General features: G+C 37.1%; 1 protein-coding gene across 1 annotated transcript in view; it reads left to right on the top strand.

The window, feature by feature from the left end:
* The window catches only part of LOC124717272 (nuclear RNA export factor 1-like), a 158,419-nt gene that overhangs the window by 70,521 nt on the left and 72,214 nt on the right, over window positions 1-15,684 (top strand). The window contains exon 9 of the mRNA XM_047244085.1: window positions 10,344-10,453. Coding sequence (XP_047100041.1) covers window positions 10,344-10,453 — 110 coding nt within the window. The remainder of the gene's footprint in view (window positions 1-10,343; window positions 10,454-15,684) is intronic.

Raw genomic sequence — 15,684 nt, 5'->3', positions numbered from 1 at the left:
ATTCAGTTGAACACCTTTCTTTTTTTTCCGTTTCTTTAAAGTTTTTCTCATTTAGCCACATACTTACCTTGCCTGGGATTATGATTTAAGAAACTGTAAAATTTGTAAATTTTACTACACATAGTGCAAAAGACAATAAAGCAATAATTTTCTAAAGGAAAGTAGTTCCAAAAGGCTCTATGATAAGAGTTAAGACTTCTTTCACAAATTTTGCAAAATGTCTTCATGTAAGAACTAATGACATATCTTGTTAGCACATATCCTATTTTATACTTCATTCTATGTTTGTGCAATAAATAATTACGTACATTATGATTGCTATTGCAGTCTTTTGTTGTGCCTGTCTGCTACTCAGAATCTCATCTATATGGTGACTAGCTATCTGTACTTTCCATAATATTGTTGGTATTCCATATTGGGCTTTCCATATTCCTGTTGTGACAAATTTAGATGTTTTTTTGCAAATTTTGTTACATCCCTCACAAGTAGTGAAAGTTCAATAATAACAATTTTGTACATAAGAATGGAAGCATAGGCAATAGGTGTTAATGATCAGATCAGTTAATTACTGAGTCAGTTAAGTTGAAACATGAAAATATAAATAAAAAACTGGTTAATGTAATTGACTATATTATTGGGGCTGTATTAATAAGGACATTAATTATTTCCAACAGAACAGCTTTATATCATTTTCTAGCTGAGGCATTAATTGTATCCTCACATGGCAAAAATGATACACTGCATTTACCTGGATACAAGACGAACCTCAGTATAAGATGATCCCCTTTTTATAAGAGGCTCCATGAGCAAATTTTATATTTAATGTAATCTGACTAATAAAAATTACAAGCTGTTTTAGTGATATTAAGTATCTGCCTGAAAAGTTATCTTACCTATTTTAAACTTATGCTGTTCATTGATTGTTTACTTTTTGATAATGCAAGGAAAAATAAACAAAAAGAAATGATTTGCCTTAATTTTTGTTTTTATTTCCATTTTTTGCTTACTATATAACATGGAGACAATGTGGGAATTGGATTTTTGTATTCACGGTATGCGACGTTCAGGGCTCAAACATCAGTCCACAAAGCAGTTCAATGCAGATCTCAAAAATTCTCGAGAAAATCGACTTTTAAGTTTTCTGAGTGTCTTTAATTCATTAAAGGTTCAAACAAGTTTTCAACGGGCCATGTGGCTGTGTGGTAGGATGCTTGCCTAGCATGTGAGGGCCTGGGTTCAATTCCCAGCCAGTGCACATTTTTAAACAACGTGAATGTTCTACGAGGATTTTCGTAAGTGTAAAATGCATAAAGATAAAAAAAATTGGTAGTGATTATTACTGGGAACACCTGGTTTGAAACTCATGTCAATCTTCTTTTTCAAGTCAGTTCAGTTACTAATGTCATTTAAGTATAAAATTCATCAAATGTATGCTAACTGACATATTTAATTGTAACTTTGTATGAAAAATGCATGTCTTCTTCTTTCTAATCACATACTGCACAAAAAATTCCAGTTTTGATTACAAATATAAATTTGTAATTACCAATTTTTTGTAAAAGGTTGTTAACAAAGATCATTTGAATTTCAAACAAATTATAAATTAATTTTTGGGAAAAGAATTAAAAATCAAAGTGCTCTATTTTGACTGAGTCCATTGTTTTATACTACAGGTGTGATCTCACATGAACCAGAGTAATAAACATTATAAAAACACAGAAAACAGTAGTTTTCATGGCTTCAAGCACACTGTTAAATGCTGCATTTTTATCGCATTTCTCCTAACCCAAAATGCAAATTTCGTGAAAATAATAATTAGATATGTTAATTAGCATATATTTGATGAATTTTTATATTTAAAGGGCATAGGTATTCTAATTGAAAAAAAAAAGTGGCCAAAACAAGAGTCGAACCAGCGATTATTGGTCTCAAGTGCTACTGATCTCTCCCCCCCCCCCCCCTCCCTCCATCTTTATGTATTTTATGCTTCACAGAAATTCTTGTACAACAGTACAACATACACCCTTCTTTAAAAATTTACTTCAGTAGGGAATTGAACCTGGCAAGCAAGAATTCTACCAAAGAGCCATGTGGTCCTTCGAAAACTTTTTTGAACTTTGAGTGAATTAAAAATGATCAGAAAATTTCAGAGTTGATTTTTTTCCATAATTTTTTAGAGTTGCATTAACTGCTTTGGGGTACTGGCATTTGAGCTCTGACCTTAACATACCAGGGTAAGTATAAAAAAGAATGTAACTTCCTGGCAGATTAAAACTGTGTGCCGGACCGAGACTCGAACTCGGGACCTTTGCCTTTCGCGGGCAAGTGCTCTACCAACTGAGCTACCCAAGCACGACTCATGCCCCGTCCACACAGCTTTACTTCTGCCAGTACCTCGTCCAGCGCACACTCCGCTGCAGAGTGAAAATCTCATTCTATAAAAAAGAATTACAAAAATCTGATTGCCTTCTGGTCTCCTTGCAAGCCTGTCAGCTTAGGTATCACTGTGTTTAAGAAACACAGGGGGTTGCAGAGTGTAGATGTAGTTCTCTCTTCTTTATTTTTTATCAACATCTGATCACATGGCATATATTTTCTTCAGCAGCCCTTTACTCTTGTGAGTAAGCGTACTCCCCAATATCCAGTGCACAGTTAAGGTGGAGAGAAGGAAAGTTGGAATTTCAAGCTATGTTAGATGTAAATAGATTAGGTTGTCAGCCTATCCATCTGTGTGCTACAAACATGTGCACAATGACACACCTCACTGTCATTGTGTAATCACCCAAGTTAAAAGAGAGCTATGGTGATTAGCGAAGAGGACTGCCTAGTTTTCAAAGTTAAATATCTAAAACTTTTTTCACAACAAGGTCTACTGTGACTGACACATTAATTTTGTGCTTCCTGAAAATTAAAAATGTAAAGATGTAAACAATTACAAGACATTTCACCGACAGAGTTTTTAACTTTCTATGGGATTTCATTTAATAAACTAGGCTTAGTCTGGGACGGACAAGTCATTAGATCACTTTTCTGACTGTCCAGGAAACTGAGAGAAATAGTTCTCAACCCAGTGCCAGATTCTTTTCAGTAGTGTATTCATGAATAATTAAAAAAAAAAAAAAAGAAAATGCTTTGTGCCATTTTGTTATTCCAAGCACAAGTGTATGCAGCAATGGGTGATGGAAGGCCACCTTTCCTGTTCCCTTCTCCCCTCTCCTCTCCAGTCCATCCACCCAATCTTTGCAATTTGACCTTACATCTTGCCCCACCATACAGATATAGAAATTAATCGTGAGTTTCGAGAAACTGAGAACATGTGTGTACTGACTAGCTCCAAGTGCACACAGAGACATTTGTTGTGAAAACTCAAAACTATTTCTCAGTTTGCTGCTATTGACCTTGTAGCTGAAACAGCCACGTGACTGGGTTCTAAAAGCTTCCAGTAGCATTGGACCTTCTACTCCAAGTGTTTTTTCCACTTATGCTATAAGCCGGTATCAAAACAATTAAAAATGTGGATGTGGAAGTTATTCCACAGTGCCTGAATGTTGTCTGCCTTAGACTGCATCCTGCGTGAGTGACAGAAGCGAATGACAGTGTGCGGCAGCTTCAAATGATGAAACGCTATTGCAGGTATAGCAATGCAAGTTTGCAGGGTTGATGAAACCCGTGGTACTGCTTGACATCTGCTATAACTGGTGAAGTTTGAATTCAGATGTGTTTGAAACTTATCACTGTAGCATTTGTGATACTGACAGCTATGAGATCTCTCGACAAAGTGCCGGAGCAGATGTGCCAGCAGGTATGAAATACTTATGATCTGAGTTTAAGAAAAATATTTGGTGCAAAAGTTTGATTCTTTCACATCTTACCGCTTGATATCTTCACACTCAATAAAGGACTGAATTTCTTATCATTGTTTGTAATAGTTACTGTCCTGCATGAAACTAAGTAAATCACTGCACAAAATTTTTAAGAGTTTGCAAAGGTAAAAACCCATTGTGTAGCCATGTCGTTCATTTTAGGTCATACATTTTTGTGATTGAAATGTAGCCAACATATCAAAATTGTGTTTGATGTTAAGAGCAGAATGATATCTCTCTTAGTTCTCGAGATTTTGAATTGTATATGTGGTGCATGGATCATGTGTGGCAAGGCCAATTTCGTCCCAGCACATCAGGAATCGTGCAGTTGTAAAAATCATCATATTTCATATAAAAATCATCATATTTCATATAAAAATCATCATATTTCATATAAAAATCATCATATTTCATAAACAGTTCGACATATTGAAGAAAGATTTTTTGCATGTGATCACGCAAAAAGAGGCACATATTTTGTTGTATTATTAACACTCCAAACATTTTGGTCAAATGTTTGAGTTGAGCAGAAACAGGACTCCCTACAAATTATACAAATGGTTTGCGTGCAAATTTTCATAGCCAAACCAAGAATGAGAAATGTCCCAATGGTGTATCAAATTGACCTGCGTGAGGTCTAGTTTTGCTTAAAAATATTTAATTACTTGAAAGTAATCATGATAATTAAGAAAAGTTAGTGACTTGAGGAAAAATGGAAATATTATATGCACAACTGCTGGTAGCTATGTACATAAAGTGTCAAAAAGTTCAGCTCTTCAAGGCCTAGCTATTTTGTGCTTGGAAAGATACATTGGTGTGATATTTAACTGTAGAAAAGGTGTCATTTGAATCAAATACTAGATTTAGGTCATTTTGAGGACATAAGGTGCTAGGAAGGCAAATGAGGTGTCAATATGATCATGTTTTCTGAATAAAATAAATGAGGCACATCAAATGTTTCTCTAGTCTGTTTATTTTTTACTTTTAGACCAATTATTTCACAAAACATCTTGATGTTCCGCCGCCCTCCCCCCCCCCCCTCCCTCCCCCACCTGCCCCGCCCCTAAGAAATTTTTTGTGCTTTTTTATGCAGACTGTTTAGCTTGAAGTACTTGGTATTAATATTGGTTGCTGATTCCCAACAATCGAATATCAGTAAAATTGTGTATCCTTAGGAGCTTAATCTGTCTGATAAATTGGGGATAGGCATGTATGCACTTAAATATGGTATTATAGCAAAAATCGTGTAGAATGTAAATAGTTTAAAATTAAAGGAGACCACTCACCAAAAAGTAGAAGCAATAAGTTGTTGATAGGCACCCACAAAAGAAGGAAAACTTTCTAGCTTTTGGAGTTATCCTTTGATGAGCTAGAGTACATGGTGGTGGGTGGCTAGTGACTGGGAGGGAGGCAGGTTTGCCAGCTAGGAATGCAGGAGGGAGGGGTGGCAGGTACAGTTGTAGCCTGTGGAAAGTACCATACACTCAAGGCAATGTGGCGGTTACAGGATGGAGGAAGGGGAAATTTGGTTGGAGTGTTTGGTTGCTGGAAGATGCTATAATTGTGATCCATTGGATGGGTGTTCTGTCAAACAGCATGCAGCGCATTTGTAATGGCCGCGACTGATGCTATGGAGTGTCACAAAAAATGCACGCGACCACATGGGTCGGCACGGGTGAAATGTTTTCATAACAAAGGCGGTGGGAAGATGTAGGAAAAATGTGGACAGACAATACAGGAGTGACAAACAGGATGCAGATAATGGACAGTTACAAAGGAAGGACGACACAAGGTTCGGTAGGAAGAGAGCCACTAGGTAGTATAAATGTTGTAGGATAGGTCTTACTTGAGGATTAAAGGAGACCACTCACCAAATAGCAGGAGCATTGAGTTATCGATAGGCACACACAAAAGACGTGCTAGCTTTTGGAGTTATCCTTTGACAAGCTAGAGCACACACACACACACACACACACACACACACACACACACACACACACACAAACAAGTCCGCATACATATGCCTGTGCCCTCCAAGGTGCCAACTAGACTGCCCTTCTAAAACTTTTTGCAACATTGTTTCAGGAAACGGTGACCTATTAGTATCGTAATTATTTAGTAAACACGGTTGTGGTCGCATATAAGTTGTTACTTTTTGATTGTGGATGACCAGTTTCAATTTACTACAGATATCATCATGAGATCTACATTCCTTGGTGGTAGTAGGAATCTCTGACTTGGAGGAGGCCCATCTATGCTGGCACTGAGAACACAGCAGGACAGATTAATTTGTCGAAACTGGTAAAGTGAAATAAAAATACCTGTGCAATTGACGACTGAATTTTATTCTGAAATACGTACAACGGTTGCTGAAAAATAGCAGCTATAAATAAAATAAGGAAAATAAGCAGCCAGAGAATGTGGTCATGTGTGTGTGTGTGTGTGTGTGTGTGTGTGTGTGTGTGTGTGTGTGTGTGTTTTCTATCTCCGACAAAGGCATTGTTGGTCAAAAGCTCATTTTCTGACAGTCATTCTGTTGTAACTGTCTGCAACTCAGTATCTCCGCTATATGGTGAGTAGCAACTGTCCTTTTTGTAATGTTGCGATAAGGAAATAGGTATTTTTAAAACTGTTGAAACATTAGTATTACATGTCTATTAATTATACATCAAAGCATAATAGAGTGGTACTGAGACAGGGATTTCAGAGTTAAGATTCAGCCAGTCTGTTGATTTCTCTTTGTTGTGAGCAGCATAACATGAAAATTATGTGGGAAAACTATCCTCCATACACTTGCGAAGCTATGCTACATGGAACTAACCAGCATTTCAAGGTGCAGTCTTATGACTAGCCATGAGCTGTTTGAAAACCATCAGACAACATCAACATTCCAAAAAAAGTTGATTGTCGTTATTTAAACCAATGTGTAAAATACAGTTTCTTTCAGGAGGACTAGTTTACACTGATTTTAGTATAAAGAGTATTTGAAAAGTAGACCTAAAAACTTCGAGGGGATGTAGAAGGCACCTTGAGGAACAAAATGAGGATAGGGTCACATGTCTGGAAATGTCATCCAGTGACGCTACAGAGCATTGAAGTTACAGGCACTGGCATCTGTATATTTATGCGTATACTGGGAGTTTCATGATGGTGTTACAGACTTTCAGGGATGATGGAGAAGGATAAATGTATCAATTTGAGGCTGAGGGCTCTGGTTCAGAAACAAACAAGTCAAAAGTTTAAGTGAAAGCCATTCTGATATCTCTGACAGTAGGTACAGGTACTGGTAATGTTGCTCAGATTGTAGGGTATGCAACTTTCAGAAGTGGTAATATGGACCAAAACAAGAAAAATATGTCCACTAGACATGGGCTCTAAAATGCATATGCGAGGAGGTATGAGCAATTGTTCATCTTCATTACTGTGAAGATTGAAGAAGTGCTTATAACTCATTAGGTATGCATTTGAAAGCCTATGTTTACTAGACTTTTTTTTGGGCCATATTACAAACTCTGAAAGTTGTCTTCCCTACATTGTTAGCAATAACAGTACCGGTAAGTATGTTTTATTGTCAGAGGTATCAGAATCATTTTCCTTTACACCTTTTGACTCGTTGTTTTGCAGACCACGGTCCCTTACCTCAGACTGATACATTTCCTTTTTTACGGATGTACCCTTTATATACATACACATACAGGTGACGGCACCTGTAACTTTGACACATTATTTGCCGGTGGATGATGTTTCTGAGCAAGGGTTCCTCTCCTCATTTTGTTTCCCAAGACACCTTCTATAGCTCCTCAAAGTTTGTCGATGTAATTTTGAAACACACTGTATGTCATGTGTCCAATTTTTATGATGTATTGGTTCTGTTAGGTAAAATTAAAAGACTTCTGACTCTCCAGAGCTCTCGTATTTGTTATTTCTGCAGAGCATAATTCAAAGTTTGTCAATGTAATTTTAAAATGCTCTATATATTGTCATGTTTGCTAACTAATCCATTTAGGTGAAAATGTGCCTCGTTGCTCATAGCTTGTAGACAGTATTGAATTTGAGTCATCTTCAACGATTGCTTGCATATGTTTGTTGAAGTTTTGTTGTTGTTGGAAGCACTACTCTTTGATCTGGCGAACTCTCTATTGGAATATTAAATCCAATTGTAAAATTTTTCTCATGTGCTGGAGGTTAATCAGAGAACTGGCTACAAGTCATACTTGATGGAAAGAAAGCAAAGAATGACTATAACAGTAAACACAAGCAATTACTTATCTGACTGGAAGAAAATTTGCGAAGTGATCCTTCAGGGATCAGTACTGACTGAGTCCTTATCTTTTCTGTGATGCATATAAATTACTTGCTGTTAAATATTTATGTTTCTTCAGTCATATCTGCAGATAACACCTCTGTCCTAATTGAAAATGATGTTACCAAAAAGCTCCCAATTAGTAAACAAAATACAATACAAAATCTGAAATTCTAGATTCAGAAAAATGGACCAAAAATGTAACAAAGATCCACATAATTCAGTTTAGAGCTGAATTACCAGACATGGTTGGAATAAAAATCAACTAAGAATGATTAGCAAATGTGGGAAGTAAGGCACCTACAGTTTGTAGACCTCAGTCTGTAAAAAAAATTTAAATTTGAAGGCACATGTAGACATCATAACAAACTGAAAGAATAGCTTAGATTCTGCAATGTGAGCTACTCGCAAAAGCCCAAGAAAAGTGGTGTATCATCGCTACTTTGTGTCATTTATTAAATACGACATAATCTTCCAGGGAAATTCAATGAAAAACATTGTACTTCTAGTGGTACCAAAGAAAATCATCAGAAAAGAGTGTGGCCCAACAAGTGAATTCATGTTGCCCATTACTTAAATATTTAAAAATACCAACCATTCCCTTTTTATACATTTATAGGATGTTGATTTTTCTCTAAAATAACCAACATACACCTGAAAATTACTATTCCAGCACAATTATAGCACTAGGCACTAAGAAAATTTCAAACATCCAACACAAGGATTAAAAAACTAAATGCCCAGACACCACTATATACAAGACTAATGATTCATAATAAACTGAATATATTTAACATGGAGCTTGCCTTACTGAAATAGCAGCTGTACAACCTTTCATTAGATAAATGATATTATTCCATAGAACAATTTAGAGAAGAAGATTTCAACCAAAAAATGCACCTGTAAGTACAATTAAAAAAGGTATTGCATTTATTGTAGTACGATAAACCTGTAAAACAATTAAAACATTTCAGTGTAAAAAATTAAGTAAATTATGTTTTATTGTATTGCTTGATCCTGTAAAACAGATTATAATGATGAATGATATTGCAGTAATGCTTTAAACTGACAACAAATGTTTCATTCTTTTGTATTTTCTTTCATCTATTGAATTGTTTGCATGAAAAAAGACATTTGTGTTTCTTTTTCAAATTGACTTGTCTCCTGCATAACAAATCAGACAGCTTTAACAGTGTATGTTGTGAGACAAACAAATTACATTTACATGTTGATGTGTGGATCATTTCAGAGTCACGATTGCCATTACCTCTTTCACAATAGTGTTGTTATCAGACATCCTCACATTTTATTGGGGCCCAGTGGCTTCCTCCTATTATTAATATTTCCTGTTGTTCTGAAAGATGTAATCCACCATAGCATCGTATTGTGATGAAATATATGTCATATTGCCATGGTAGTCTGGTATGTAGAGCTAAAGTATGTGAACATGTAATGCTCTGTCGCTGTTGTCCCATTGCTACAGAAACGGCGGACAGTCTGGAAGTGAATGACATATGTGTCTTCTTCTGCGCACCACTGACAGTGGTGTACTAGTTGATCTAAAAACTTCTGTTTTTCCATCGGTCACCCTATTTATTGTCTGGAAGCATATGCTGAGTCCTTGCCTTCAGCAAGGTGTCACTGTGACAAAGATTGGTGAATCATTGGCTGACTGCTGGCTATAAAAGGCATCAGCAGCCCTGACACAGTTGCTGTAGACCAAGACAATGGAGAAAGTCACCAAAAACTTGCTTTCTTATCAAAATTAATTTACAAGAGTTGAAACTTAAGTATTAGATATCATAAAGATACAAGAAATGTAATAATGAAGCAACATATTTAGAAATCCAGCACGAAGAAATAGACTGAGGGGCAGCATATGAAACAATTAAGCTGAAAATGCTACAGCTTGGTGACCTGACTGGTCACCAGAAAGTTTGTAAAGTGACAGCTCTGAAAATAAGATGTACTGTTTCACTGTGTGTTAAGGAAAATGAGGGCATTGCACATTCCCCAAAGTAATAGGATGTTTAAATCTAATGATTCTTTTATGGTTAACACGTATGCATAATATGAATGGTGATATTCCAAGGTAATTCTGTGAATAAAGTGAGTTGTTAATGTGCAATAGCCAGTGTGTGCTACTTGATGTTCCTTCCATTTGCAATGGTTTTCAGATTGACAGTGTTTCTAGACTGGTGGCCTTGAAGTCTATACCTATTACAGAATTGTACTTGCACAAAAATCCTGTGTGTGGGAGATATAACAGTGGCCAGTCCTACATAAGGTTAGTGTGGTTTACTTCTCTTTTATCCCTAAATATTTGTCTCACAGGTTGAAATTGAGTGATGTCTACCACCAAAATACAAACTGTAGCTTTAGGTTTGTTTCGTGTTCATGTGCATATGGTGTAAACATACCATCAGTGTCTATGAGTTACGTCTTACAAGGGCACCTTACAGATCAGCTTCCTTCCATTTCCTTCAAACTCGTAGTACTTGAAGGTAGTTGCTGGATACCAGTTTCCTAAAGCAGTACCATGTACTGAAATAATGGACTTTGAAGTTTTCCCAGTGCTGATGGAATCTAAACATTCATACCAATCTGATTTAATCAAATCGCCTGTAGTTTACTATGTAGCTTTGTAATCTCAAGGTCGCAGGTTCAATTTCTACTAAATACAGAGCTTTTAACATTTTTTAGGGTTCCATACCTCTGTTAGTAAAAATGGAACCCCCAATCACTTTATTGTCTGTCTGTCTGTCCGATTGTTAAGAACCATTTTCTCAGGAATGGATAGATGCGTGAAGTTGAAATTTACATAACATACCAATATATAGTCTCTTAGTAGTGTAAATATGTTAAGCTTCTAAGTCGGTGAAATCAAAAGATACGGCCATTTACGTCGTGCATTTTGATACTTGCAAACTTATTTATAAAAAGCTATATAGTGCTTCCTGTTGACATAGAATCATGTTTGGCCAGAAACAAGGTTTCACAGTACAAATTAAGGGAAAAAATTCAAAATTTATCAAATTGTAATTATTTTACATAAAAATCTTTTTGTCATTAGTAGTTGCATTCCATTCATCATTTGCCATCATTTTACACATGACACCTAAAGGAATGAAGCTAGATGTGCTTGAAGAATGGAAGATTGATGAACGAACAGTCTGAATTAAACCCTGTTTTAGTAGTTCCTGAGTCAAGAAAGCAGTTAACTTATGATATATCAGTTATTTATAAAACAGTGCAATAATGTCTGACAACTTTACCAATACAGCATGTGTATTTAGTTGGAACATTATGATTCCTGAGAGACAGAACATGTGGACACACAATAATAAACAACTGAAGGTGCGCGTCAAATTTTTAATTTTCTACCACTAAAGGCACATACCGAATTTGGAATGTCTTAAGATAATCATAATACAGTCAGTAAACCTTTTTTGTATTGATCTGATCTAAAGACAAAAGTATTATGTACAGTGAAACATCACAAATGCAAGTATGTCACAAAAGATTTCATGCACTGCTGTAATCTGTGCGCACAAAATGTTTTGGTATGAGAATGAACGAAAAGCTAGAAATGAGTCACTAATAAAAATAGTATTTGCAACTCTGACAGTAAACTTAACTAACAAGTTACCGAAACGTAATATAAAAATATTACTGCATTCAGACATAAAGTGTTGTAGACATGTTTTGGTAAGTAAATAAAAAATATCTTATTATATCCTCTCTCCCTATATATTTCCACTGAAATGTCCTGTTTGCTTCTGTTTGTATGTCCGGGTTAGTCTCAGGAACCACTGTAGAGATTCCTGCAGCCGATACCTTGCCGTTATGGATATCAATAATAGGTAGAAACTGTCAAGATTCTTGATTTCTAGTATGAATTATCTATCTACTGTATATACATAATTAAAGAGTGGAAAATCCAGGATGGAATGTAACAATATTCTTAAGAGGAAAATTGCTACTCACCATATAACGGAGATGCTGATTCACAGATAGGCACAACATAAAGACTGTCACAAATATAGTTTTCGGCCGGTAAGGCTTTCATCAGAATAAGACGGCAAACACACTTATACACACACACGCTGATGCAACTCGCTCACACATGACTGCAGTCTCAGACAACTGAGGCCACACTGCGAGCAGCAGCACTGGTGTATGATCGGATTGGTGACTGGGTGGGAGTGAACTGTGATGAAATGTCGTGGTAAGTTCTCTGCATTTCTTCCTTGTCTATAGTGCATTCCTTTTGAAATTCCCACTCCGCGCTCTGCTGTTTTCTTACCCTAGCCAGAGGGTGCTGTGGCATTGCTGTGGCCGGTTGCCTGCCGTGTTTGCGGGAGAGCATCGGTCGGGAGGAGGAACTCTGATTGCGCACGTCTGGGAGTGTACAGGAGACCACGCCGTTTGTTGATGGTTTGCCCGTGTCACGTGTGATGAATCGTTAAAGCCGTGTTAGCAACCAATGTTACTGTCTTGGTCGCAAGTGGATCTCAGAGGATGAAGCCCGGTTGTCCATTGAAACTTCTATCCTAACGGATGTCATCGGACTTAAAGTAAAACGTTTTGACCACTATTTGCGTCATTCCCAAGCAACTGGGGATTCTAGCATCTGCAGTAATTCAGCGAAGATTATTTGTTTCGTCAGTGTGTAAATGATTGAACAAGGAGCAGTATATTTAATGCTCACCTTATGCTTGTGTTCTGTGTGTGCTGCTTGCGAGTGTAAACTTGACTCTCACCTTTGTCTGTTAATTTTAAGTGCATTGTCAAATACTGAATCCAAGTAGTGCCTTTCAATTAATTAGCTGGATTCTTTCTTTCACGACGTGTGTTAAATGGCAAAGTAGAAATGTAGACCTTAACTTGCTACATCATTTGCATGGCATCAATAACAGAAACTAACCTGTTAACTAATTAAAGCTTGTGGTAAACATAAGTATTTAAGTATGTTGTTTTAAAATATTATCTGAAATGTGTCAATGATTTATGTTGCACTAGTTGATTCTGGGGTATGAATGGAAGTGTTGGCATGTCTGCTGTGTAAGGGAATCCTGCTAGTTTTGATTGTTTAGGAAACTTTAATGGTGTACACTCAGGACGTTAAGTATTAGGTATTGTGTATATATGCAGACTCAATCAACAAATCAAAGACGGAATTTGAACCCACATCCCTTGCTCCTTAGGCTGATGTGCTAATCACTATGCACCCTGGCACAGTGGCTTTGCACAGCTGCACACACTACACAACTACACCTTAGTCTTGCTTTGTGTTAAGACTATATTCAGGCTCTGGCATTTGTACTGCAAGCTGCAATATCATCGTGTTGTTTCATGGTGGTTTTGTTCTCAAACTAGGTGTTTGCGGTAAACATTCTTTAGGCTGGGTGTTTCGGCCCTCAGCATTATACTTGGGTTTCAGCTGAGTGTTCAGTCTATTAACTGTCCATCGTATGCCACATGGGTAATGGTCAACCTGTCATCAGTTGATTTTAATGCTATAGTTAGTTGTAAATTAGTACTAGTTCTATTACCTTCTGATCAGGGTTCTTGCTCAATGCTTGTCTTTAAATACGCCTCTAACATGGTTTGCGTATATTGTGGCTAGCTTAAATTAATCACTGCTCAATAGCCCAACACAGTTTGTCGCCCATCAGAAGACCTGGGTGTGTTATTTATTCCTTTATTTTAGTCAATATATAAGCATGCTGTTCTTAATTTTGTTACTCTAGGTAGCTATTAAGATGCCATTTTTAGGGTGTTTAGAAGGAGTGCGGCTCCTTTGAGTATAGATTTGTCAATTTCCAATTTAGTGTTTTTCCACCAGATTTTAATCGTGCTTATGTGCATGTAAATATATACTCATCCATCCTTACACCAACACTGCTCCCAACAACTCACCTCATAGCTCATACACCTGTAATAGACCTAGATGCAAGACCTGTCCTGTACATCTTCCCACGACCACCTACTCCAGTCCAGTCACAAATATGACCCATCCCATCAAAGGCAGGACTACCTTTGAAACCAGTCATGTGATCTAAAATCTAACCACTATGCTGCATTCTATGTGGGCATGACACCAACAAGCTGTCTGTCCACTTGAATGGCCACTAACAAACTGTGGGCAAGAAATAAGTGGACTGCCCTGTTGTTGAGCATGGTGCCAAACATGACATCCTTCATTTCAATGTCTGCTTCACAGCCTGTGCCATATAGATCCTTCCCAGCAGCACCAGCTTTTCTTAATTGCGCAGATGGGAACACTCCCTGCAATACATCCTATGTTCCCGTAACCCTCCTGGCCTCAACCTTTGTTAGTCATTGTCCTCTCCCATCCAGCCTCTTCTCTGTTCCCATTCCAGCACTACACAGCCCTCATTCCTCCATTGCAACCAGTCTTTTTACTTCTCTCCTTTTCCGCTATTCCTCCCCTGCCCCCTTCCCCACCTCTCTGCTCCCTCCGTCTAACCTCCTGACTGCACATAGCTGCCCTACCCTCTCTCCACCTCATCCCTCAGCACTCCCTAACAGCAAGTCACTGTCTGCCATGCCTACCCGATTATCCCTCCCCCTCCCTGCACCAGACTCCTCCTTACCACACCCAATTGCCACTCCCATCATGCACAGGTGCTGCTGCTCCTCACATTGTGGCCTCAGTTGCCTGAGACTGCAGTCACGTGTGTGTGAGTTGCGTTTACCTGAGTGTGTATATGTGTCTTTGCCATCTAATTCTGACAGAGGCCTTACTGGCTGAAAGCAGTCTTTTTTTTTTTGTGCCTATCTGCGACACAGCACCTCCGCTATATGGTGAGTTGCAACTTTCCTTTTCACAATATACATAATTACATAATTACATTTTTCTGGAACCCTCTGTGCACAAATCCTACTTGCACTTGGCCAATTTTTTTAATTCCATATTTGCTTGTAAATTGGAATGTTATTGATGTGAATCATATTTTTTAATCAAAATAACATATTTTCATTTTCATATTGAATCAATATTTAGAATGAGAATAGGAAACATCAAATAGATATTGAAGTACTTTTCTTTATTTGTGTATGTTATAGGGGCACAAACATAATATTAAAAACACAAATGCTGTATTACAAAATATGTTTTATTTATTACAGATACTTCCTTTTTCATGTGATTGGTAATTAAAGATGGAAATATATTAGTTTGATTAAAATGTTATGATTGATGTAACTATCTGCTAATTAACATTCCAATTTTATAATAAATATGAATTCAATTAAAATTTAAAACAGCTGCCTCTATCAAGTATTGAACCAGTGACCTATTGATTACAAGGCTGAAACACTATGCACCTAACCCCATGTAATACATTTGAATGTAGCAAAGTATTTCGTACTGAAAAATGCTTGGAATCTTAAAATTTTTAATCTCTCTCTCTCTCTCTCTCTCTCTCTCTCTCTCTCTCTCTTAGGATTGCATTGTACCGCTTAAGGAAATTAATGTTTGTGCACTTGCCT

Source organism: Schistocerca piceifrons, chromosome 9 (assembly GCF_021461385.2).
Source record: "Schistocerca piceifrons isolate TAMUIC-IGC-003096 chromosome 9, iqSchPice1.1, whole genome shotgun sequence".
Lineage (NCBI taxonomy): Eukaryota > Metazoa > Arthropoda > Insecta > Orthoptera > Acrididae > Schistocerca > Schistocerca piceifrons.
The sequence above is the reverse complement of the archived record's forward strand: the minus strand, read 5'-3'. Positions and strand labels throughout refer to the sequence as shown.